Source organism: Oenanthe melanoleuca, chromosome 25, assembly GCF_029582105.1.
Source record: "Oenanthe melanoleuca isolate GR-GAL-2019-014 chromosome 25, OMel1.0, whole genome shotgun sequence".
NCBI lineage: Eukaryota > Metazoa > Chordata > Aves > Passeriformes > Muscicapidae > Oenanthe > Oenanthe melanoleuca.
The window spans coordinates 785,534-808,834 of record NC_079358.1 but is presented as its reverse complement, the minus strand read 5'-3'; the positions used below and the strand labels follow the sequence as shown (position 1 = coordinate 808,834).

The window sequence follows — 23,301 nt, the reverse complement described above, 5'->3', positions numbered from 1 at the left end:
GGACACAGTGGGAGGGACGTTGCAAACAGGAAGCCTGTGGGGAAACGTGTGGGGCTGGGGAGGGTTTGGGGTTTTTTTAGGTGGAGAGAGGCAGAGCTGGCAGTGCTGGGGGGGCACTGTCTCTGTCACCGCCCATCCCTGCTCCCCATGGATGAGCCAGACCCAGCCCTAAGCCTGGTTTGCAGGACAGGTGTTGCAAATAAAGGCAGAAATGGAGAATGCAACCCCCCTCCCTCCTAATTATTATTATGATTTTGAAATTAAGGGGCTCTCAGGCAAAGATATGGGAATTAGGAATAACAGTTCTGTACAAGGAAAATTAAAATAGAAATACAGTATTACACAGGACAATCCCAACCCTGCCAGAGTCAGAATCCAAGCTGACACCCGTCAGTCAGTCAGGGTGTTGGCACAGTCCCATTCAATGGTGGCTGCATCCTCCTGCAGGGGCAGATGTGGTTCAGCTGGAGCAGTGCTCCTGGAGAAGGTGCAGTTTCCTCTGAAGCTCCAGGGATGATGTGGAAAGGTCTGGTTTTCCTCTGGAATCCAGTGGAAAGAAGGTACCTTGGTGTCCAAAATGTCAGTTTTTATCTGGGTAGGAAAGGCTTGGCTCCTCCCCTGGCTGGAGCATCTCCCAGTGGGATGATGGAATTTTATCAGTCATGCCCTGGGCCTCACTGGCCATGAACAGGAGATATCTCCTGGAGGGAGGATGGGCTGTGGGAAAGATAAAGATGATTGCCCAGCTGGTTTAAAGATGACCCATGAGCAGATAATATGTGCCAGGAGATCAGGGTCACTGCCCCAGCTGGGTTAACAGATGGGGACAGAATCCACATTTCTGGCCACACCAACCCCACACACTGCCCTAATTCCCAACCCATGCAAGCCCCAGGTCCAGCCCTGGGCCCAACTGGAGCCTGGCACCACCTGGAAACGATGGCAGGGGACACTTTACACTGTGCCAGGACTGAATCCTGGCTCAGGGTGTGAGCCTGGGGCCACTGAGCTCTGCTGTCCCCACCAAACTCTCCTGTCCCCCAGCAGTGCCTGGGGTGCAGACAGGAGGCACAAAGACTCCTTTGCAGGTCTGGATGTGCTGCTGGTGCCCAGAGTCCTCTCCCCACCCCAGCCCAGCCATCCCGAGGCTGCCTGTGCCACCTGGATGTCACCCCAGGGCCACTGTGCCACCTTCCTGTGACGTGTCCCCATCACATGAAGGTTCTTGCAGCTTTGGGTCGCTGCTTCCTGCCTGTGGCCTGCAGCAGAGGCAGAGCAGAGGCTGCCACACCCTGCCTGTCCCCTGCCCAGCCATCCCCTGCTGCAGACCCTGCGTGGCCAAGCAGAGGTAGGGGCTGGGATTTGGGATTTGGGGCTGGGATGTGGGATTTTGGGGCTGGGATTTGGGATTTTGGGGCTGGGATTTTGGGGCTGGATTGCTGCAAGGCCAAGGAGTGACCCCTGAGCTGGACAGAGCAGCCTGCTGGACGTCCCCCCTGCCCAAAGGGATGAAAGGGGTGAAGAGAGAAGGGTTGGGGTTCTGTGCCCACAGCACTTCCAGCCAGATCTTACCCTCTCCAAAGGGGGAAGCCCAGCCCGGAAATGTCTGACAGAGCAGCTTTCAGCCCGTGTCAGGGCTGATCTGACTCGTTCCAGCTCAGAACAGGGTTTCAGAGGCACATCCTGCCAACCCCCTGAGTGCTGGGATGGGGGTGGGATGAGCCCAGCACCCCCTCCCAGCTGGGGATGCAGGTGAGCTCGGGGCCCTGGCATTGTCTGATCCGAATTCTCCTCCCCAGCACTCCCTGAGGTGGGTTACTGCACTCTGGGGTTTTGTTTCTCTTTTCAACACCTTCCTCACCTTCTCCTGGGGTGCAGGGCCAGGCTGGGCAAGCCGTGGGTTAAAGGTGGAGCTGAGTCCCTTTCCTGGTGCCTCTCAGACAAGCCTCAACCAACTCCTCTGACTCAGCTTTGCCTCCCAGATCCCACCAGCCCCAGCATCTTCCACCCCCTCAAGCAGCTGCTGTGCATTAACGTTGTTTTGCTGGGTGTTGGCAGCTCAGGGTCAAGCTCAAGGTCCCTCAGGAGCTGCTCAGCCTCTCCCTCCCCTACCCAGGGCTGACCTGACACACTGGGGACTTCAGAGAGGATTCACATGCTTTATCTCAGCTCCCCACCCAGAGCTTTTCTCCTCTGTCCCTTCCCATCCTGCAGGTGCAGCTGCTCTGCCTGGGGAGGGTCAGGGACGAGCCTGAGCTTGGGGAGCACAGGTTGTTGGTGAGAGGAGGGTCTTGCAGCCCCCAGACCGTGAGGGGTCCCTGCCCTCAGCCTTTTTCTCCCAAATTCTCTGCACAGGGCACCTCATGGATGACGACCATCCCCTGTTCAGCACCTTCAAGCCCGTTGGTGAGGACAGAGCCAAGCCAGCACCCAGCACAGCCCCCATCCGTGCCCCGGGGGCAGAGCAGCCACCAGGAGCCCACAGCAGCCGTGGCAGGGTAGGAGATGGGGCTGTGAGGCTGGGAACGAGCCCAGCTCACCCTCCCAGCTCTCAGGGGCTGTGTCCTCGCTGGCAGGGAGCACAACATCTGTCCCATTCCCTCCAGCTGCCTCCAGGCTCCTGGTCACCTGCAGCAGCCCAGTCCCTGCCTGAGGAGGACCTGTGGCCAGAGAGGGCGGCCCTGCATGCCCAGACCAGGCTGTGGTTTGAGCAGACACAGGCCCAGAGCTTGGGGCCCACGGGGGAGCTCCCAGAGTGGTTCCACGGCTTCATCAGCAGGAGGTGAGCAGGGGGAGGCCGAGGCAGGGGACAGGGGCAGTGTCCCCACCCTGGGATCCTAAACAGGGAGCTGGGTCCCTGGATGACGTGAGGGGGATGAGGTTGGACGGCTCAGTGTCCCTTCCCGCAGGGAGGCAGAGGAGCTGCTGCAGGATCAGCCCCTGGGCTGCTTCCTGGTGCGCTTCAGCGAGAGCACCGTCGGCTTTGTGCTCTCCTACAGGTGAGGGACCGGTCTGAGGGAGGGGGTGATGAGCTTGATCCCCTCCTGGCTGCTATTCCCATCCCATCCCATCCCATCCCATTGATCCCATCCCATATCCCATATCCCATAAATCCCATCCCATTGATCCCACCCCATCTCATAGATCCTTTCCCATAGATCTCATCCCATCCCATCCCATCCCATATCCCATAAATCCCATCCCATTCGATTGATCCTTTCCCATAGATCTAATCCCATCCCATCCCATTCCAAATCCCATAAATCCCATCCCATCCCATAGATCCCATCCCATCCCATAGATCCTATCCCATTGATACCATCCCATCCCATATCCCATTGATCCCATCCCATTGATCCCATCCCATTGATCCCATCCCATAGACCATAGGTCCCATCGATACCATCCCATCCCATATCCCATAAATCCCATCCCATTGATCCCATCCCATTGATCCCTTCCCATCCATCTCATCCCGTCCCATCCCAAATCCCATAAATCCCATTCTGTTGATCCCATCCCATAGATCCTATCCCATTGATCCCATCCCATATCCCATAAATCCCATCCCATATCCCATAAATCCCATCCCATATCATAGATCCTTTCCCATAGATCCCATAAATCCCATCCCATTGATCCCATCTCATCCCATATCCCATATCCCATCCCATCCCATCCCATAAATCCCATCCCATCCCATCCCATATCCCATATCCCATATCCCATAAATCCCATCCCATTGATCTCATCCCATCTCATAGATCCCATCCCATCCCATCCCATATCCCATAAATCCCATTCTGTTGATCTCATCACATCCCATTCATCCCTTCCCAACCCAAATCTCATAAATCCTATTCTGTTGATTTGATCCCATCCCATTCCATCGATCCCATACCCATCAATCCCATCCCATTGTTCCCATCCCATAGATCTCATCCCATCCCATATCCCATATATCCCATCAATCCCATCCCATTGATCTCATCCCATCTCATAGATCCTTTCCCATGGATTTCATTCCATCCCATCCCATACCCCATAAATCCCATCAATCCCATCCCATTGTTCCCATCCCATAGATCTCATCCCATCCCATATCCCATATATCCCATCAATCCCATCCCATTGATCCCATCCCATCTCATAGATCCTTTCCCATAGATCCCATCCCATCCCAAATCCCATAAATCCCATTCCATCGATCCCATCTCATCCTATCCCATATCCCATATCCCATACCCCATATCCCATAAATCCCATCCCATTGATCCCTTCCCATCCCATTGATCCTTTCCCATAGATCTCATCCCGTCCCATCCCAAATCCCAGAAATCCCATTCTGTTGATCCCATATCCCATAGATCCTATCCAATTGATCCCATCCCATATCCCATATCCCATATCCCATAAATCCCATCCCATCTCATAGATCCTTTCCCATAGATCCCATCCCATATCCCATTGATCTCATCCCATCTCATTGATCCCATCCCATTGATCCCATCTCATCCCATATCCCATAAATCCCATCCCATATCCCATAAATCCCATCCCATGGATCCCATCCCATCCCATAGATCCTATCCAATCCCATCCATCCCATCCCATATCCCATAAATCCCATCCCATATCCCATAAGTCCCATCCCATCTCATAGATCCTTTCCTATAGATCCCATAAATCCCATCCCATTGATCTCATCCCATCTCATAGATCCCATCCCATCCCATATCCCATAAATCCCATTCTGTTGATCTCATCACATCCCATTCATCCCTTCCCAACCCAAATCTCATAAATCCTATTCTGTTGATTTGATCCCATCCCATTCCCCATAAATCCCATCAATCCCATCCCATTGTTCCCATCCCATAGATCTCATCCCATCCCATATCCCATATATCCCATCAATCCCATCCCATTGATCCCATCCCATCTCATAGATCCTTTCCCATGGATTTCATTCCATCCCATCCCATATCCCATAAATCCCATCAATCCCATCCCATTGTTCCCATTCCATCGATCCCATCCCATCCCATCCCAAATCCCATCAATCCCATCCCATTGTTCCCATCCCATAGATCTCATCCCATCCCATATCCCATATATCCCATCAATCCCATCCCATTGATCCCATCCTATCGATCCCATCCCATATCCCATCCCATACCCCATAAATCCCATCAATCCCATCCCATTGATCCCATCCCATAGATCTCATCCCATCCCATACCCCATAAATCCCATCAATCCCATCCCATTGTTCCCATCCCATAGATCTCATCCCATCCCATCCCAAATCCCATCAATCCCATCCCATTGATCCCATCCTATCTCATAGATCCTTTCCCATGGATTTCATTCCATCCCATCCCATATCCCATAAATCCCATCAATCCCATCCCATTGTTCCCATCCCATAGATCTCATCCCATCCCATATCCCATCCATCCCATCCCATTGATCTCATCCCATCTCATAGATCCCATCCCATTGATCCCATCTCATCCCATATCCCATAAATCCCATCCCATTGATCTCATCCCATCTCATAGATCCCATCCCACCCCATATCCCATAAATCCCATTCTGTTGATCTCATCACATCCCATTCATCCCATTCATCCCATTCATCCCTTCCCAACCCAAATCTCATAAATCCTATTCTGTTGATTTGATCCCATCCCATACCATCGATCCCATATCCCATAAATCCCATCAATCCCATCCCATTGATCCCATCCCATACCCCACAAACCCCACACACCCACCCCAGTGTCCCTCCCCTCCCGCAGGGGCCAGGGTCGCTGCCGTCACTTTGTCCTGGACCAGCGGCCGGACGGGCGCTGCTCCATCCTGGGCGAGCGCCGCGCCCACGCCGTGCTGCCCGAGCTGCTGCGGCACCACGCCAGCGCCCCCGTCACCCCCTACCACGAGTTCCTGACCCTGCCCCTGCCCCGAGCACGGGTGAGCACCCCAAAACCTCCCCCAGCACCCCTGTTCCCAAACACAGCCAAGGGAAATCCCAGCGGGATTGGAGCCGCAGCCGCTCCGGTGCCAGGGGGAAATCTGGCAAAAAAAAGTCAAAAATCACGCTAAAAATGGCACGAAAAGTACTAAAATCTGCACTAAAATACCCCAATTCTGCCCAAATTCCAAGGGTGTCTGAGCGAAATATATTGGGAAAGAACGCCTAAAAAATTCACACTAAAATAGCCAAAATACGCCCCAAAATAGTCCGAAAATCAGTCATTGGACACCCAAAATCTGAACTGAAACACTCCAAACCTGTCAAAATTTGGAGGATTTCTAGGAAAAGCATCAGGAAAAATCCAGGAAAAAAATCAGCCTAAAAATCCAGAAATATAAAAAAAAATTATCAGTAAGAAATGCAAAAATGCCCAAAAAATGGCCAAAAAGTCCCCAAATCTGCACTAAAACATCCCAATTCTGCCCAAATTCCAAGGATGTCTCAGCAAAATATATTGGGAACGAACTCCTAAAAAATTCACCCTAAAATAGCCAAAATATCCCCCCCAAATGTCCGAAAATCAGTCATTGGACACCCAAAATCTGAACTGAAACACTCCAAACCTGTCAAAATTTGGAGGATTTCTAGGAAAAGCATCAGGAAAAATCCAGGAAAAAAATCAGCCTAAAAATCCAGAAATATAAAAAAAAAATATCAGTAAGAAATGCAAAAATGCCCAAAAAATGGCCAAAAAGCCCTGAAATCTGCACTAAAATACCCCAATTCTGCCCAAATTCCAAGGATGTCTAAGCGAAATATATTGGGAAAGAACGCCTAAAAAATTCACACTAAAATAGCCAAAATACGCCCCAAAATAGTCCTAAAATAAGTCACTGGACATCCAAAATTTGCTAAAATTCTGCTAAAATTCTGAGGATTTCTGGGAAAAGCATAGGGAAAAATCCAGGAAAAATTCAGCCCAAAAATCCAGAAATATAAAAAAAAATATATCAGTAAGAAATGCAAAAATGCCCAAAAAATGGCCAAAAAGTCCCCAAATCTGCACTAAAACACCCCAATTCTGCCCAAATTCCAAGGATGTCTTGGCAAAATATATTGGGAAAGAACGCCTAAAAAATTCACATTAAAATAGCCAAAAAATCCCCTCCCAAAATAGTCCTAAAATAAGTCACTGGACACACAAAATTTGCACTGAAGCACTTCAAATCTGCTAAAATTCTAAGGATTTCTGGGGAAAGCATCAGGAAAAATCCAGGAAAAATTCAGCCTGAAAATCCAGAAAATTCACAATTAGAAGTGCAAAAATGCCCCAAAAATCACACTAAAAATGGCACAAAAAGTACTAAAATCTGCACTAAAATACCCCAATTCTGCCAGAATTCCAAGGATGTCTCGGCAAAATATATTGGGAAAGAACTCCTAAAAAATTCACACTAAAATAGTCAAAATATCCCCCCCAAATGTCCGAAAATCAGTCATTGGACACCCAAAATCTGAACTGAAACACTCCAAACCTGTCAAAATTTGGAGGATTTCTAGGAAAAGCATCAGGAAAAATCCAGGAAAAAAATCAGCCTAAAAATCCAGAAATATAAAAAAAAATTATCAGTAAGAAATGGAAAAATGCCCCAAAAATGGCCAAAAAGCCCTGAAATCTGCACTAAAACACCCCAATTCTTCCCAAATTCCAAGGATGTCTCAGCAAAATATATTGGGAAAGAACGCCTAAAAAATTCACATTAAAATAGCCAAAAAATCCCCCCCCAAAATAGTCCTAAAATAAGTCACTGGACACACAAAATTTGCACTGAAGCACTTCAAATCTGCTAAAATTCTAAGGATTTCTGGGGAAAGCATCAGGAAAAATCCAGGAAAAATTCAGCCTGAAAATCCAGAAAATTCACAATAAGAAGTGCAAAAATGCCCCAAAAAATCACACTAAAAATGGCACAAAAAATACTAAAATCTGCACGAAAATACCCCAATTCTGCCAGAATTCCAAGGATGTCTTGGCAAAATATATTGGGAAAGAACTCCTAAAAAATTCACACTAAAATAGCCAAAATATCCCCCTAAATGTCCGAAAATCAGTCATTGGACACCCAAAATCTGAACTGAAACACTCCAAACCTGTCAAAATTTGGAGGATTTCTAGGAAAAGCATCAGGAAAAATCCAGGAAAAAAATCAGCCTAAAAATCCAGAAATATAAAAAAAAATTATCAGTAAGAAATGCAAAAATGCCCAAAAAATGGCCAAAAAGTCCCCAAATCTGCACTAAAACACCCCAATTCTGCCAGAATTCCAAGGATGTCTCAGCAAAATATATTGGGAAAGATCTACTAAAAAATCCAGGCTAAAATATAAAAAAAATCCCCCCAAACTAGTCCTAAAATCAGTCACTGGACACCCAAAATTTGCACTGAAACACCCAAAATCTGCTAAAATTCTGAGGATTTCTGGAGAAAGCATAGGGGAAAATCCAGGAAAAATTCAGCCTAAAAAACCAGAAAATAAGCAGGAAGTAATGCAAAAATGCTCCAAAAAATCAAAGTAAAAATGGACAAAAAAATGTCCTCAAATCTGCACTGAAACAATCCCAATTATGGCAAAATTCCAAGGATGTTTGGGCAAAATATATTGGGAAAGTACTAAAAAATCCAGGTTAAAATATCCAAAATAACCCCCCAAAAAGATGTAATATCAGTCACTGGACACCCAAAATTTGCACTGAAACACTCCAAACCTGTCAAAATTCTGAGGATTTCTGGGAAAAGCATCAGGAAAAATCCAGGAAAAATTCAGCCTGAAAATCCAGAAAATTCACAGTAAGAAATGCAAAAATGCCCCAAAAATCAAAGTAAAACTGGACAAAAAATCCTCAAATCTGCACTAAAAAAACCAAAAATGCTCCCAAACTGAGCCAGATTCCAGGGATTCCCAGCAGCCTGCTCGGAGCTGTCATCTATCGCGATATCTCTGTGCTGTCCCGACAGAAAGAGGAGCTCCGAGCGCAGCCCCCAGCGGGTGATGCTGTGAAATCCCCGCTGAGCCAAGAACCAGAGGAGCTCCCAGAGCTGGAATCCCCCAGAGCTGAGCATGGATCCAGCAGGGAGGTAATGGGAACATGAATTTTGGGATTCATGGGGAGAAAAAGAATTTCTGTAAATCAAATTAATGGGATATTGTCCTGGTTTGAAGGACAGGTGTCTGCCAGTAAAGGCAGAAAATTCTCTTTGAAATAGAGAATGTAAACCCCCTCCTCTAAATAATTATAATTTTGAAATTAAGGGGCTCTCAGGCAAAGATATGGGAATAGGAATAACAGTTCTTTACTAGGAAAATTAAAATAGAAATACAGAATTACAAAGAACAATCCCAAACCCTGCCAGAGTCAGAATCCAAGCTGACACCCGTCAGTCAGTCAGGGTGTTGGCACAGTCCCATTCAATGGTGGCTGCATCCTCCTGCAGGGGCAGATGTGGTTCAGCTGGAGCAGTGCTCCTGGAGAAGGTGCAGTTTCCTCTGAAGCTCCAGGGATGATGTGGAAAGGTCTGGTTTTCCTCTGGAATCCAGTGGAAAGAAGGTCCCTTGCTGTCCCAAATCTCAGTTTTTATCTGGGTAGGAAAGGCTTGGCTCCTCCCCTGGCTGGAGCATCTCCCAGTGGGATGATGGAATTTTATCAGTCATGCCCTGGGACTCACTGGCCATTAACAGGAGATATCTCCTGGAGGGAGGATGGGCTGTGGGAAGATAAAGATGATTGCCCAGCTGGTTTAAAGATGACCCATGAGCAGATAATGTGTGCCAGGAGATCAGGGTCACTGCCCCAGCTGGGTTAACAGATGGGGACAGAATCCACATTTCTGGTCACATCCTGTATTGCAACCGAAGACTGACGATGCAGAAGATTCCTCTTTGCTTTATTTGACTAAAGGGAGAGGTCACGGGGAATTCCCCTAGGATCTCTCAGATTTTTGGAGGACTCTCCTCCCTTTTTATCCCAATTTCCCTCCTTCTTTCCCCATTGCTGAGGTACTTGAGAGGCACAGACTTCCCAAACACCTGACACCTGAGATTCCCCTCTAATCTACAACCCTCCTTTTTCATTTTTAATTCTTATAGAATCCATACCTTTTCCCCATTGCTTCATTCATCTTTCAACACCCAATTTCATTTATCAGCAAACCTACAGTTTGTTTGTAAAGGCAAATGCCTTTTTCCATCCATCAATCAGTGGAATCCATCAATCAGTGGAGTCCATCCCATTGTTTCTTTTATCTCTTAGCGCTGCTTTTATCCACCAGCGGACCCACAGCTCGTTTGTAAAGACAAATGCGACATTGCTCTCACACTGTGACCCAAATTTGTTCAGTATTGTTATAAACTACACTTCCAGCTCTCATTTCTGTTCTGCCCCATCTCCCCCAGGCTCCGCCGTCGCTCCCGGCCAAGCGCGGCTCCCGGGGGTCGCGCAGCCCCTCGGGCAGCGCAGCAGCGCCCGAGGCTCCCCCCTACGCCCAGGTTCACAAAGCAGCCGCTCGCCCCGAGCCCCCCGAGGCCCCCGAGGCCAAGTACCAGCAGCTGATGTGTTTCCACGTCTATGCCGAGCCCCGCGAGGAGCTGGCCCGCAGCCCGGCAGAGCCCATCCCCTTCTATGCCATGGCTCGGGGCTGGAGCCGCGCCGCTGCTCCCGAGGAGAACATCTACTCGGAGGTGGCGCTGAGCCGGCAGGATCGCCCCGGGGCACCCCAAAATGCCTTCTCCACGCTGTCCCCACCCGCCCGGCCCCACCGCCGGCTGTTCCGCAGCGTTTCCAGCCAGGACTGCAAGAGGAGGCAGCTCCCGGCAGCTGCCGGCTCGGACGGGAGGGACAGAGCAGCTCCCGGCGCTGGCACGCAGGTGGGTCCCCAAAGGACATTGCTCTGGAGCTCAGCCCCAGCGTGGTGAGTCCTCCCAGAGTCTGAGGGGTCAGGATTTGCTCACACCACAGGGAGAATGGTTCAGGTTGGGAAGAAGCCAATCCTGTTCCACCCCCTGCCATGAGCAGGGACACCTTCCACCATCCCAGGCTGCTCCAAGCCCTGCCCAGCCTGGCCTCGGGCACTGCAGGGATCCAGGGGCAGCACCTGTGCCATGGTCTCATTACCCTCAGAGGGAAGAATTCCTTCCCAAAATCCCACCTGACCTTGCCCTCTGGCACTGGGAAACCTGTCACTCCAGGTCTTTGCAAAAACTGGGTCCCTGTCCTGAGCAAAGCCAAGGGCTGGGGGGGTAAAAGACCAACTTGGTGTTATTTCCTGGCTCTCAAATCCACTCTCTCCCTGAGAATTGCCTAGGTCACCCAGCAGCCTGCACTGGAGTTGGATGACCCCATGTACAGCCAGAGCACACCCAGGGACCAGCAGAGCACGGCCATGGCTGAGAATGTGTACGAGCAGCTGCCTGGGGACTGTCCCTAAGGACAAGAGCTGGCTCCCAGGAGGAACCTCAGCTTCATCTCACTGCAGGAAGCCCCTGGCCCTGGGAGGAAAGGTCCAAGGCTGCTGCTGTGCCCAGCTGGCAATGCAAATCTGCTCTTCTGCTTCCCAACCTGATGGACAGCACAGAGGGGAGCAGGGTTATCTCACCCATCAACACATTCCAAGAGACTTCTGATAATAAAATGAAAGGGAAGAGGCTGCTGCAGGAAAAACAGGGATGAGTTTGGCACTGTTAGTGCATTAAATTGGCCAGAAACTGGAGCCATGCCACAGCCAGGGCTGAACCTCCCCAGCCTGGAGACAACCTACATGCTTCCTCAGCCACAAAATTTGGGATGACACCACCACAAACCCTGGCTGGAACTGCCACAGTGGTGCTGGCAGTGTCAGTGGTGCTCCCAGCCCAACAGGAGCAGGGAGCCAGGATGGCCAAAGCCCTGGCTCACAGGGAAAAGGAGCATTGTAGTTGTTTCATCTGTGGAAAAATTCACTTCTGACTTTTCACCAACCTGAATTTCGTTGCTCTTAGAAGGCTGAAAGTGGAACATGAGCTCTTGAAACTCCCCTTGGTGCTAAACCTGAGCCATGACCCCAAGGAGAAATGGAAAGGGGAACCTGGGAGTCCCAGCCCCCACACAGGCTGTGCTCCACACTGCAAACTCCCTGGGCCAAGAGGGTACCTGGATGATGAAAACAGGCCTGGGTGGGTTCATTTAGAAGTATATTCCTTTACCAAATCTCTTCTGGGAGGATTTCACTGTAGATGCAAGATACAAATAAATTACTCAACAGTAGCTTTATTCTGATCATTCAAATACTCAAAACAGGCTCTGCAAAGTACTAAACATACAGGGAGCTAAACTAAAAATGAGATTAGTTTAAAATGTTCTAAGAAAAGACTTCAGTCATGGGGGTTTGCCTGTTTTTAAGAGGTAACATGGGAGAAAAACCACCTCTTGGGAGTTCTTCTTACTGGACTAACAAATATTGGCCATTTGAGCTGTGGTTACAACAAATAAAACCAGGAGTGGTGGGAATATAAGTTAAATAACCAGGCCAGCTCTCTGCTCCCTTCAGCATCACATGCTTTGGTGAACAAAGTGATGCCACAGAGATTTTGGATCCATGGATTGGGCCAGCAGAGCTGCACAGGACTTGCATCACCTCGACAGAATTCCTTAAATAAAAAAAGGTTTAATTTGAAGAAGTCAGGGCTGGGCAGTCTCCTGTTCCCAGCCAGGAGGGTAAAGTCAACATTTAATTGAAAGAGAACTGATACAAACAAGCTGAGGGGGAAAAAAAAGTACAATTGGCAGCTCTCCTCTGTCTGCCCAGAGGAAACTGCAGAGCTCAATCCCAGCCAATCTGGGATCCTCAGTTTGAGTCTGAGAATTCTGGGGCAGGACAGTGGGCTGGGGGAGGAGGAAAGAGGGGGAAAGGAAGGACAATATACATGCACACATGGCTCAGGGCATCCAAAGCCCTGAGAGTGCCAGGCAGGAGATTCTCCCCTCCACGTGTGGTGCTTGCCCTGGCACAGGGGTGTCCCCTCAGCTTGGCTCAGGCTGTGGAGCCCAGAGCAAAAACACCAACTTAAAAAAACCAGGATATCAAAATCATCAGCATGACAGAGTGCTGGAGCAGCCCAGACACGAGGAAACAGCTGTGAGGACATCAAGGTAAGGACAAAATAAAAATCCCAAAGCCAGGCTTGCTCTTGGAACTCACCGTGTTTTAGAAAGGGAAATGACACTCTCAATGCACAGCAAGTCCAAGAGAGGAGCAAAGTGGGAATTGGGAGTTTATTGAGGCTCTGCTGAAGGGTCTGTTCCCTCAGGAGGAGCTGCAGCCTCACACCCAGCACGTTCCCTGCAGTGCTGTCCTTGCCTGATCACAACTTCCACGTTATTGTTTACAAGGAGGGGGGAGGATTACAGGTGGAGTCTCAGGAGCAGCTTGCAATGACCCTTCCTGCCAGGCCAGGGAGTGCAGTGACCTCCCTCCCAGCCAGCAGCACCATGCTGGGGGCTGCCTGATCCCCCAGAGCCAGGACACAGCAGGACACCAGCCAAACAAGCAGGACAGATGTGTCAGAATCCATACTTGGCTTGAGTCTGTCGTCTGCTGAGCTTGTTTTCAGACCATGTGTTTTTCAGTTCCAGTTCCCTCTCCTTGGCCTGCAGAGATGGAGAGGATGCTGTTACCCTGTGTTTCAGTGACTCAGCAGCATTGTGGCCTCCTCTGGCCCTGCTCATGTGGATTACAGAGCTCTCCAGCCAGAAGCCTCGTTACAGGAGTTAGCACAATCACCCTGACAGAGGCCTGGATTAATTGGGATGCACAGGCATTTCACTGGTGCTGAAAAGCAGCTTCTCGTGGGGATGGGCTCAGCAGCTGCTCAGCAGCCCTGGGGGGGAACCCAGGACACGATCCCAGGGCCTCAGAACATGCAGGAAGGGCAAAGCAAAGCTGAAAGCTCAGGGACCCCCTCAGGGCCAGGACTCAGGGGGTTCTTGGGGTCAGCCCCTGGTCCCCAGCCTCTTGTTGCAATCCTGCAATTCTGGCTGGATCAGCTCACACACCACAGGGAGGGCACTCACCTGATGGATCAGGTATGTGATCTGGTGTTTCCTCCTTTGCTGTCCTGTGGGTTGATCTCCTTTTTTCTGGAAAGCAGAAAGAGGTGAGGTGTTCAGCCTGGACAGCAAACCAAGACACACAGCACACAGCAATCCCAAGCAGCATTTGTTCCCTATTAAACTGCAGATTCCTTGGGCTGAAGCACTTCCTGGCTGGCCCTCCCCACCCACACACCATGTTCTGAGGAACTCTACTGGTCTCTCACATGTCATTATTCACCAGCACCCTGTTCCCCTCCCTGTGACACAGCTCCAGCTGAGGCTCCAACCACTCCTCACCCTCCAGCCCACCTTGCTGAAGGACTTCATGGTCTTCTCCTCTGTCAGGGACTTGGTCAGCCACTGCTGGGCCCCACTCAGCTGGTCATCACCTTTGATGTCCACAAAGTTGATCTCTTCCCTCCCACGATTCCTCTTGCCTTGCAAACGCTTGAACTGAAGGAAGAACAGAAGAGCTGGAATTACACCCAACCCTGACCTGACACAAGGCACAAGCAACAGTTTTCCAGCCAGGGTTTTGATCTTTTGGAGAATTTCTGCTTGTTGTACATCTGAGTATTTAAAACTACTCAGCATGAAGATTATCATCTCATTTTCCTATTAAAAATAAAATTTTTTTCCTGCTTCCAGGCTTGTTCAGGAGAACCCTGGAGTCCTGAATCTCTCATTTTAAGAGCCACAGAAGAACCTCAAGTTTTGCCAACATATTCACCTGGTCTGCACCAGCCAGGAGGGGTCAGGCTCTGCTCCCAGGGAACAGGGACAAGACAAGAGAAAATGGCCCCAGGTTGCACCAGGGGAGGATTAGGTTGGATAAAGGGAAAATTCCTACACCCAGAGGGTTGTCCAGCCCTGACACAGGCTGCACAGGGCAGTGGTGCAGTCCCCATCCCCAGAAGGATTTAAAAGCCATGTGGAGGTGGCACTTGGGGACATGGTTGAGAGGCAGTCTTGGAAGTGATTTTCCAACCTCAACAATTGATTCTATCAATTAAAAGAATAATTGATAATAAATATCAGGCCTGCAGACTCTGCAGGAGCCCAGCAGATTGTGAGAAGGACTCCACACGTGTCCAGAACACAGCATGAGACCCCCAGCCCAAATCTCTGGAAACACAGCCCATGCTGGGGGACAGGAGCATGGCTGCCAAGCAGGTTTTGTGCTCTGGCAGAGCTCAGGGCCCCATTCCAGAGGGGGACAGACAGACAGACAGACAGTGCAGTGCCAACCGCTTCGTCGTCGATGAAGGAGGAGTCAGTGCTTGTCTCCTGTGCTGGGGGCTGGGCTGCTTCCACCTCTGGGTAGTACCCACTGCTGTAGTAATCCTGGCAGGGAAAAGGAAACCAGTTTGGGATGAGAGCAATCCTGGGGCTGATTGCACCACAGGGACAAACCAACACATGCTTTGAGGGACTTTTCACAAGGACAAGGGGAATGGCTTCCCACTGCCAGAGGGTCAGATGGGGTATTGGGAAGGAATTCTTCCCTCTGAGGGCAGTGAGGCCTTGGAACAGGGTGCCCAGAGAAGCTGTGGCTGCTCCACCCCTTGAAGTGCTCAGTGCCAGGCTGGAGAAGGCTTGGAGTGATCTGGGACAGTGGTTGGACTTTAGGGTCCCTTCCAACCCAAACCAGTTGGGGATTCTTTGAATTATTAGAAACAACGTGAGCTCAAACACCTGCTCCAGTGAGCCCTGACTCTGCACCCTCACGTCCAGGGCATTTCCACAGGAGTGCAGCTGTCAAACATCTGTCCAGCAAAGAACATCTGGAGCTCTCACACTGTAGGAATCCCCTTGTGCCCAGTGCTGTGGCTCCCTGTCCCAGGTATCTCACACAGGCTGCACTCCCAGGAGCAGCCAGTAACTAATTTGAGTGTGTTGGGTTGGTGTGACCAGAAATGTGGATTCTGTCCCCATCTGTTAAACCAGCTGGGGCAGTGACCCTGATCTCCTGGCACATATTATCTGCTCATGGGCCATCTTTAAACCAGCTGGGCAATCATCTTTATCTTTCCCACAGCCCATCCTCCCTCCAGGAGATATCTCCTGTTAATGGCCAGTGAGTCCCAGGGCATGACTGATAAAATTCCATCATCCCACTGGGAGATGCTCCAGCCAGGGGAGGAGCCAAGCCTTTCCTACCCAGATAAAAACTGACATTTTGGACAGCAAGGAACCTTCTTTCCACTGGATTCCAGAGGAAAACCAGACCTTTCCACATCATCCCTGGAGCTTCAGAGGAAACTGCACCTTCTCCAGGAGCACTGCTCCAGCTAAACCACATCTGCCACTGCAGGAGGATGCAGCCACCATTGAATGGGACTGTGCCAACATCCTGACTGACTGACGGGTGTCAGCTTGGATTCTGACTCTGGCAGGGTTTGGGATTGTTCTTTGTAATACTGTATTTCTATCTGAATTTTTGTGGTAAAGAATTGTTATTCCAAATTCCCCTATCTCTGCCTGAGAACCCCTTAATTTCAAAATTATAGTAGTAATTTGGAGGTTTACATTCTCCATTTCAAAGAGAATTTTGTGGCTTTATTGGCAGACACCTGTCTGATACTGAGCCACTCACTCCAGCAGCTGTTCAGAGCCCCTCATCACTTCTGACCAGTGAACCCACCTGGTAGTAGCCCCCTGGCTCGCTGTAGGTGGGAGGGAACTGGCTGTAGGCCTGGCTGCTGTACTCCTCCCCAGGTTTGGGTGCCCAGCTGTGCTGAACTCCTGTCTTGAACTCCAGCGGGGCGTTCGCGGCCGCGTCCTGCAGCTGGGGCTGCGCCTCTGTCCCGGGAGGAGGATCCTCTGACCCCCCAGTGCTGGGATACAGGTAGGGCTGTGTGCCCACAGCACTGGGCTCACTGCTGTCTGACAAGGAGAAGTAGTTCTCAGGCTGCAGCTCCTCGTCGCTGTCCTCCTCCTCCTGGGTGATCTGCTTGGTGACCTGCAGCGCCGCGCTCTTGGCCGCCGCCTTGATGGCCGACGGGGACGGCGTGGTGGCCACGGCTGCTTTGGCTGCAGGTTTGGCTTTGGAGGAAGAGCTTGAGGACTTGGTAGGTTTGGAATCAGAGGTGTTTTCTCCTCCTGCTTTCCTGGAGAAGGCATAAGGCAGGAGGAGCCGGTTGGTCTCTTTCACTGGCGTGTTTTTGGGCTGAGGAAGCAAAGCGGACAAGCCCGAGCCCTCGCTGCGTCCCTGGTGACATCCATGCATCACAGAAAGAAAAAAGGGAGATTATTCACTTCTCCTGACAGTTATCCACTCAATTCTAACATTTATTGTGGGTTTCCCACTCCTTGGCCACTCTGAATATCCATGCATCACAGAAGAAAAAATTGAGATTATTCACTTCTCCTGACAAGTATCTCCTCAATTCTAACAGTTCTTGTGAGTTCCCACTGCTTGGCCACTCTGAATATCCATGCATCACAGAAGAAAAAATTGAGATTATTCACTTTTTCTGATAATTATCCCCCCCAATTCTAACACTTCTTGTGGGTTTTTCCATTGCCTGGCCACTCTGAATATACTGCACAACAGGTCAGGGGGATTTTGAAGGGAAATGTGGTACTTGCAAATATCTGCCCAATTCCCAAATTAATGCCTCTTTGGCAAGATTTAAACAGGTGAAACTGCCCAAAAAAACCCATGAGATTTCAAGAATATCCCTAAAGCCCCAAGGGGATCAGAGTGGATGATTTACACAAGTGGAATCCCAACACTGGTCACAGTCATGACAGTTGTTTAACCAAGTGCCCTTGTTATTTACCTGAAGAGTATTTTTTTTCTTTGCTGGTTCATCTTCCTCTGAATCTGACTGAGAGAGAAAAACAGAGCTCAGCACAACCTGAGATGATAAACTAAAAAAGTTATGTTAATAAATCCCAGGAAAATAAACCCAAAGGAAGGGAAGAACTGCAGGTGCACAGCAACAGGTCAGGGCTCTTCTCCAGAGGGACAAAACAACAGAGTTACTGGAGGGGAAGCACAAACCACACAAAGGGTGTAAAGTTCATTGCAGGGATACAGGGAATTGTACCAAATAATGCTGAAATTGCTAAATATCCAGTTAAAATTTGAGTGGAAAGCCTGGCTGGCATCAGAAAATGCCCTAAATCTCTCTGTAATTTCATGGCTCCTCACAGAACTTGGAAGAAGCAACAGGGATTGAGGGCTTGTGCCAGTTTACCTCCAAATCCTAAAGCAGGGAAAGACAAGGAATGTGCATAAATAAAGAGAGCTGGGAGTGATTGTAAAGCCACATGTTGGTTTGGGAGAGAGGAGAAACTCCAACTGCCCTGGAGCATCTCCAGGGCACGAACTGCAGCAGTGGGAGGGATTTTAAGGAGAAAGAGGGAACAACTGAGGACATCAGCACATGCCAAGGCACCTCTGGGAATCCCAAGTGCTCAGACCAGCTCCAGTTTAAGGTTTTTGTCCCTTCAACATTCATTTTCTCAACACTGACAACCTGCAGGATGTGTGGTCAGAGCCCACAGAGCAGAGCACAGAGAGGGGGAGAGCAGGAACAAATCCCTGTTCATTCCAGCTGTCTGGAATCACAGCACACTGCTGCAAGGAGGTGAGAAAAAAGTGTTTGTGAGGGACTGGGATATCCCTCTGTCCTGAAGCTCCAGAGCTGTGGGATTTGCCAGACTGGGATGGCTATGGGGAGCAGGAAGGGATGGGGAGCCTGTGTCCTGTCCTCCTCTTCCCCTGATTCTTCCAGCTCTGACCTCACTGGGCTCCCCCAAAGAGCTGCCAGGCCACTACTAATGATTATAAATCCTTCCTGTCCCCAGGGAAATGACCCCAAGCTTCCAATTCAGCTCTTCCTACTCCTGTCACACCAGAAACAGTGACATGACCATCACCTCCATGTGACAACAGGCCAGGCTGGGGCAGCCTGGTCTGCTCTGTCTGTGGCACTGTGGAACAGGATGAGTTTTAAGGGTTTCTTCCAACCCAAACCACTTCCAGGTGCTGGTTTAGATGAGATATTAGTAAAAATTCTTTTGGGATGCCCAGGGAAGCTGTGGCTGCCCCTGGATCCCTGGAAGTGTCCAAGCCAGGTTGGATATTGGGGCTTGGAGCAGCCTGGGATTAGTGGAAGGTGGTGGAATAAAATGAGCATAAAGGTCCTTTCCAACCCAAACCATTCCATGATTCCAGTGCTGTCCCACAGGAAATCTGCAGTGGGGAGAGGATGAAACTTGATCAGTAAAAAACAGGTGGATAGGGACCTGTATTTCCCTACCTGTCTGGGTTCACAAGCCCTGCAAGGCACAATAATTACAAAAAAAAACCCACAAAATGAGAAGGAAATGATCACCTAAAAGTCTGGAAGACGCCTGAAGCCTTTAGTCAAATAAGCAATAAACTGATTGAAAAATCTATCACCTGCACAGCAAACAAAAGCCTTTTTTGGGCTCCAACACTCTGCAGCTCCACATCATCAACTCGTTAACCCCAGGAATAAAGAAGGGTGCAGCTAATCTGGGTTTGACTGCATTATGATTATAAATAAGGTTTCTATATCAGTTTAATTCTGCAAAGCGCTTTAGGATTAGGGCAGGCATCCAGGACAAATCTCCCCGCGGATGACACAAGAGATGGCGGTGTGTGAGAGCGAGGGAAGGGACCCGCGGGGGGAGGTTTCACCCCCAAAGGGCTGGAGCAGGGGCTTGTTCCATACTCACATCCCCCTTGCGCAGCTCGGGCGCCGCGATCCGCACGGGCTCCGTCCTCTTCTTTGGCTTGGGGAGCCCCGAGCCCGCGGGGGAGGCAGCGTGGGGCGGGCTGAGGGGCTTGCCCGCGTTCCTGGGGGGCGGCAGGAGGAGCCCCCTGGGCCGGGGGGATTCCGCGGGCCCGTCCCCGCTGGCGGCCGGCTCGGCAGCGCTCTCAGCCCCGGCGCCGCTCATGAGGAGCGATGGGGGCACCGCGGGGGTTCTGGGTGGGGGCAGCGCGGAGAAAAGCCCCCGCGGTGAGGGTTGCTCGGCTGCGGCTGGCGGAGAATCGGCGGCTTCTTCCTCCTCCGCATCGCTGTCCTCCTCGCTGCTGGCGTAGGCCACGAGGGACATGGCCCCGGGGAGGGCGGCCCTTGGCGGGCAGCAGCCGCTACGCGAGGCCGGGGATCCACCCTCCGCGCTAGGCCGCGCCGCCGCCGCGCCTTCAGCGGCCGCAGCGGGGAGAAAGGGGCGGGTGAGGGCGAGGCTACGCCGCCATGGCGGCCCCTCCCCGAGCGGCGGCGGCGCCGCGGAGCGAGGCAAAGCGACGGCGGCGGCTCCGCGCTCCCGGTAATGGCTGCCGCCAGCGCCCCGCTGCCCGCGCTGCGGCGACGCCGGACTACAACTCCCGGCGTGCCCCGCGAGCAGCGCGGTGCCCGCCTCTCTACGTGCCCAACCGCGGGGCATCGTGGGAGGTGTAGTTTGTGATGCCACGCAGTGGGACAAGGCCCGGGCACGGGGGGCATGCGGGACGGGGACGGGTGTGGGGACAAGAATGAAGATGAAGATGAAGATGAAGATGAAGATGAAGATGAAGATGAAGATGAAGATGAAGATGAAGATGAAGAGGATGAAACAACCTACCCCCACCAACTGATTCATTAACCAAGCCCTGAGCTGGGACTGCAGTGTGTCCCCAGTGCCCGGTGCAGCGTCTATGTGGGACACAGACTGGGGGGCTCTCCCTGCTCTCCATCCTTTAATAAAATAATTCGAGGTAAGATCAGTGCTGCGAGCCTCAGCAGAAGCTGCTGGAGGCCTGGTTTATCCCTCTGGCACTTTGCTGATTTTTGGTTTGATGCCTTTCACCTCCTTCTGGGTCATTCTGCCTTAATAAGCAGCGACCTGGGCTCGAATTTGGGTCCCCAACACCCAGGAAAGCGATTTGCTTTCCAGCACAAGTAATTAAAGCAAAATGGAGATAAATGAGGAGTATATCCTGAACTCTCTGTCGTTTGCAGCCAAGCTGCCCTGTTCCACCCCTCCTGGCCTGTTCTGGAGGGCTAAGGGTTGTTAAAAATACAGTATTAAAAATAGGCATTGAGATCTATTAAAAATAGGCCAAGAAATCCCACCAAAAGGACACTGAGGAGGATGATGAAAGGAACAGGTATGGCTCACAGAAAGTCCCAGCCTCTCTTCAGGAACTCCTTTTCCCTGAGAATGTGGGTTCCACATCCACCAAAAACAGCAAAATTTTGTGGTGCACACGAGTGCAGCCACTAGAAGAATGAACCCCCATCATAGGAGCTGAACCCCAAAATGTGTTGAGAGGAATGTTGAATTTGTCTTTACAAACGAGCTGTGGATCTCTGGACTCCCACAACTTCCCTTGTGCTCAGAGTCACAGTTTGGGCTGGAAGTGACCACCAAGATCATCCTGGGGATTGGTTTGGATCTTCCTGGCAGGTTCTTTTTCACTCCTTCCTAAGTGACCAGGTTTGTAAATTTTTAGGATTTAGGACAGAGAAGCACAGTGGTTCAACCACCCCAATATGAAGCAGCCCTCATCCTCTGCTGAGGAAAATCCACAAGGACTCTGCCAGGGAGAGGAGGGACCCAGTTTGAACAAGGTCTGGCTCCTGCTGTGGAGAAAGAGGGAGGAATCTTTGTTTTTCTCTTTTTCCATTGTAGGTGGAGATTCCTCGAGACTGGTCTCACCCCCAGGCAGTAGAATCCTGCTGTCAGCTGTGGATTATTTATTTGTGTTACTTTGCAGAAATTAAGCCAAAGAAAGCACTTGGAATGGAAAGAAAAGAGCCCAGCCCAAGAACCCCACTGCCAGGTCAGGGTGGAGGTTCTGGTCTTGCAAACTACTTAATCTGTGTTTAATTTAATCCCAGGTGTTTGGTTGGGCTCAACAGAGGCAGCAGCATCCAGTCTGAAGCAGTGTTATAATGAGAAACAAAGTCTTGATATTCAGCAAAATTTAAATTGGTTTGTTTTATATAGACAGGGGAAAATGTGAGGCGTCACAGCCCGAACTTGGTTTGCAGCTCCCTTTTTATAGCCTGGTTTTCCTTGTAGCAATCAATAATTGTTATTGTTTTGTTGGAGTAATTCTGCAAGGTAAGCAGTGGTGGTCAAAGAAACTTCCAAACTTCGTGGGACAGCTCTTGGGACAATTGGCCATGGAACCATCGGGTCTTGGGAGATAAAAAACAGGAGAAGTGGGAAGTCTGATCTTTAGCAGATAGTTTGGGATTGATCACACAAAGGCAGGAAATCTGATTCTGCAAAAAAACCTTTCAGACTTATGGAAAACCCTTTTTTTTTTCCTTTTGCAAACTGGTATACAGTATTAAATATACAAAATTCATATATTTCCCTTTATCTAGGTCCACGTTCTTTTCTTATTTTAAGTATTCTGGTTGATCCAAACTCCAAAACTTTTATGATTAACACAAATCATTTCTCAATTATCACAGCAGGGACCAAGGTGACGATTTATTTACACCCATGGTGACTTTGTCACACTGAGGCTGGTTAGAGCCCAAATCTCCTTCCCAGGCATCCAGAGATTCCCCATGCACCCTGAGCAAAAAAAAAATCTATTTTCTGCAGAGGGGGAATGGAGCTGAGGGAATCCCTGGGTGGGCACTAAGTGCTCGCTCACAATCTTTGATTTTCTCTCTTTTCAAAGGCTGACCTCCCTCTTCTATCAGTATTCCCTATTAATTAAAATCGCAAATAACACATTCTGTCAAAGTCTGAGCTCGTCGGGTTTTCCCACCTCTGTCTCCGCCCTCACTCCCTCACGGCCCGCCCGCCGTCCTCAGGCACCGCCCACTTCTGCCCCTGCAACGTCACTTCCTCCGAGAAGACAGGAAGCACAAGCATGCACTTCCGGAATGGTCCGCCCACAAAATGGCGGCGCCCATTTTGCCTCCAAAATGGCGGCGCCCATGTCGCCCTCAAAATGGCGGCGCCCAGCACTGAGAGCCTGTAAGGGGGCAACCCTAGAAATAAAAGGGTGGCACTGCTTTGCTCTGTCTATATAAAATAAAGCAAAATTTGTATTAAATAAAGCAAAACTATTGAATATCGAGACTTTGTTTCTCATTTATAACAAACACGAACCCACAGATAGCAGGGGAGGGAATCCAGATGAGCCAAAGATTTGCAAAAGTGTTTCAGCGTCCTGAGCTTTCTTTATGTGACAATTGATAAAAGAT

General features: G+C 50.2%; 2 protein-coding genes across 2 annotated transcripts; one reads left to right on the top strand and one right to left on the bottom strand.

Annotated features, from left to right (window-relative positions):
• The first annotated feature begins 1,264 nt into the window (after positions 1-1,264).
• On the top strand, positions 1,265-12,277 carry SH2D2A (SH2 domain containing 2A). The gene is made up of 8 exons (XM_056509919.1): positions 1,265-1,348; positions 2,356-2,498; positions 2,607-2,782; positions 2,910-2,999; positions 5,805-5,976; positions 8,997-9,116; positions 10,432-10,902; positions 11,340-12,277. The coding sequence occupies exons 2-8, from the start codon at positions 2,364-2,366 to the stop codon at positions 11,460-11,462; spliced, it is 1,287 nt and encodes a 428-aa protein (XP_056365894.1). The 5' UTR covers positions 1,265-1,348; positions 2,356-2,363; the 3' UTR covers positions 11,463-12,277.
• A 976-nt stretch (positions 12,278-13,253) lies between these two features.
• PRCC (proline rich mitotic checkpoint control factor) lies at positions 13,254-20,480 on the bottom strand. The gene is made up of 7 exons (XM_056509918.1): positions 19,820-20,480; positions 17,890-17,937; positions 16,749-17,315; positions 15,353-15,448; positions 14,414-14,557; positions 14,084-14,149; positions 13,254-13,660 (listed from the first exon to the last, which is right to left on the bottom strand). Exons 1-7 carry the CDS (start codon positions 20,198-20,200, stop codon positions 13,574-13,576), a joined length of 1,389 nt encoding a protein of 462 aa, XP_056365893.1. The 5' UTR covers positions 20,201-20,480; the 3' UTR covers positions 13,254-13,573.
• Between the last annotated feature and the right edge of the window lie 2,821 nt (positions 20,481-23,301).

Coding starts and splice junctions, on each gene's coding strand:
- SH2D2A (XM_056509919.1), top strand. CDS start 2,364: ATGGATGACGACCATCCCCTGTTCAGCACCTTCAAGCCCGTTGGTGAG. Junction 2,499..2,606: donor CCCACAGCAGCCGTGGCAGG/GTAGGAGATGGG, acceptor CATTCCCTCCAG/CTGCCTCCAGGCTCCTGGTC. Junction 10,903..11,339: donor CTCCCGGCGCTGGCACGCAG/GTGGGTCCCCAA, acceptor AGAATTGCCTAG/GTCACCCAGCAGCCTGCACT.
- PRCC (XM_056509918.1), bottom strand. CDS start 20,200: ATGTCCCTCGTGGCCTACGCCAGCAGCGAGGAGGACAGCGATGCGGAG. Junction 14,150..14,413: donor CCATGAAGTCCTTCAGCAAG/GTGGGCTGGAGG, acceptor TCTGCTTTCCAG/AAAAAAGGAGATCAACCCAC. Junction 13,661..14,083: donor TCACATACCTGATCCATCAG/GTGAGTGCCCTC, acceptor CCATCTCTGCAG/GCCAAGGAGAGGGAACTGGA.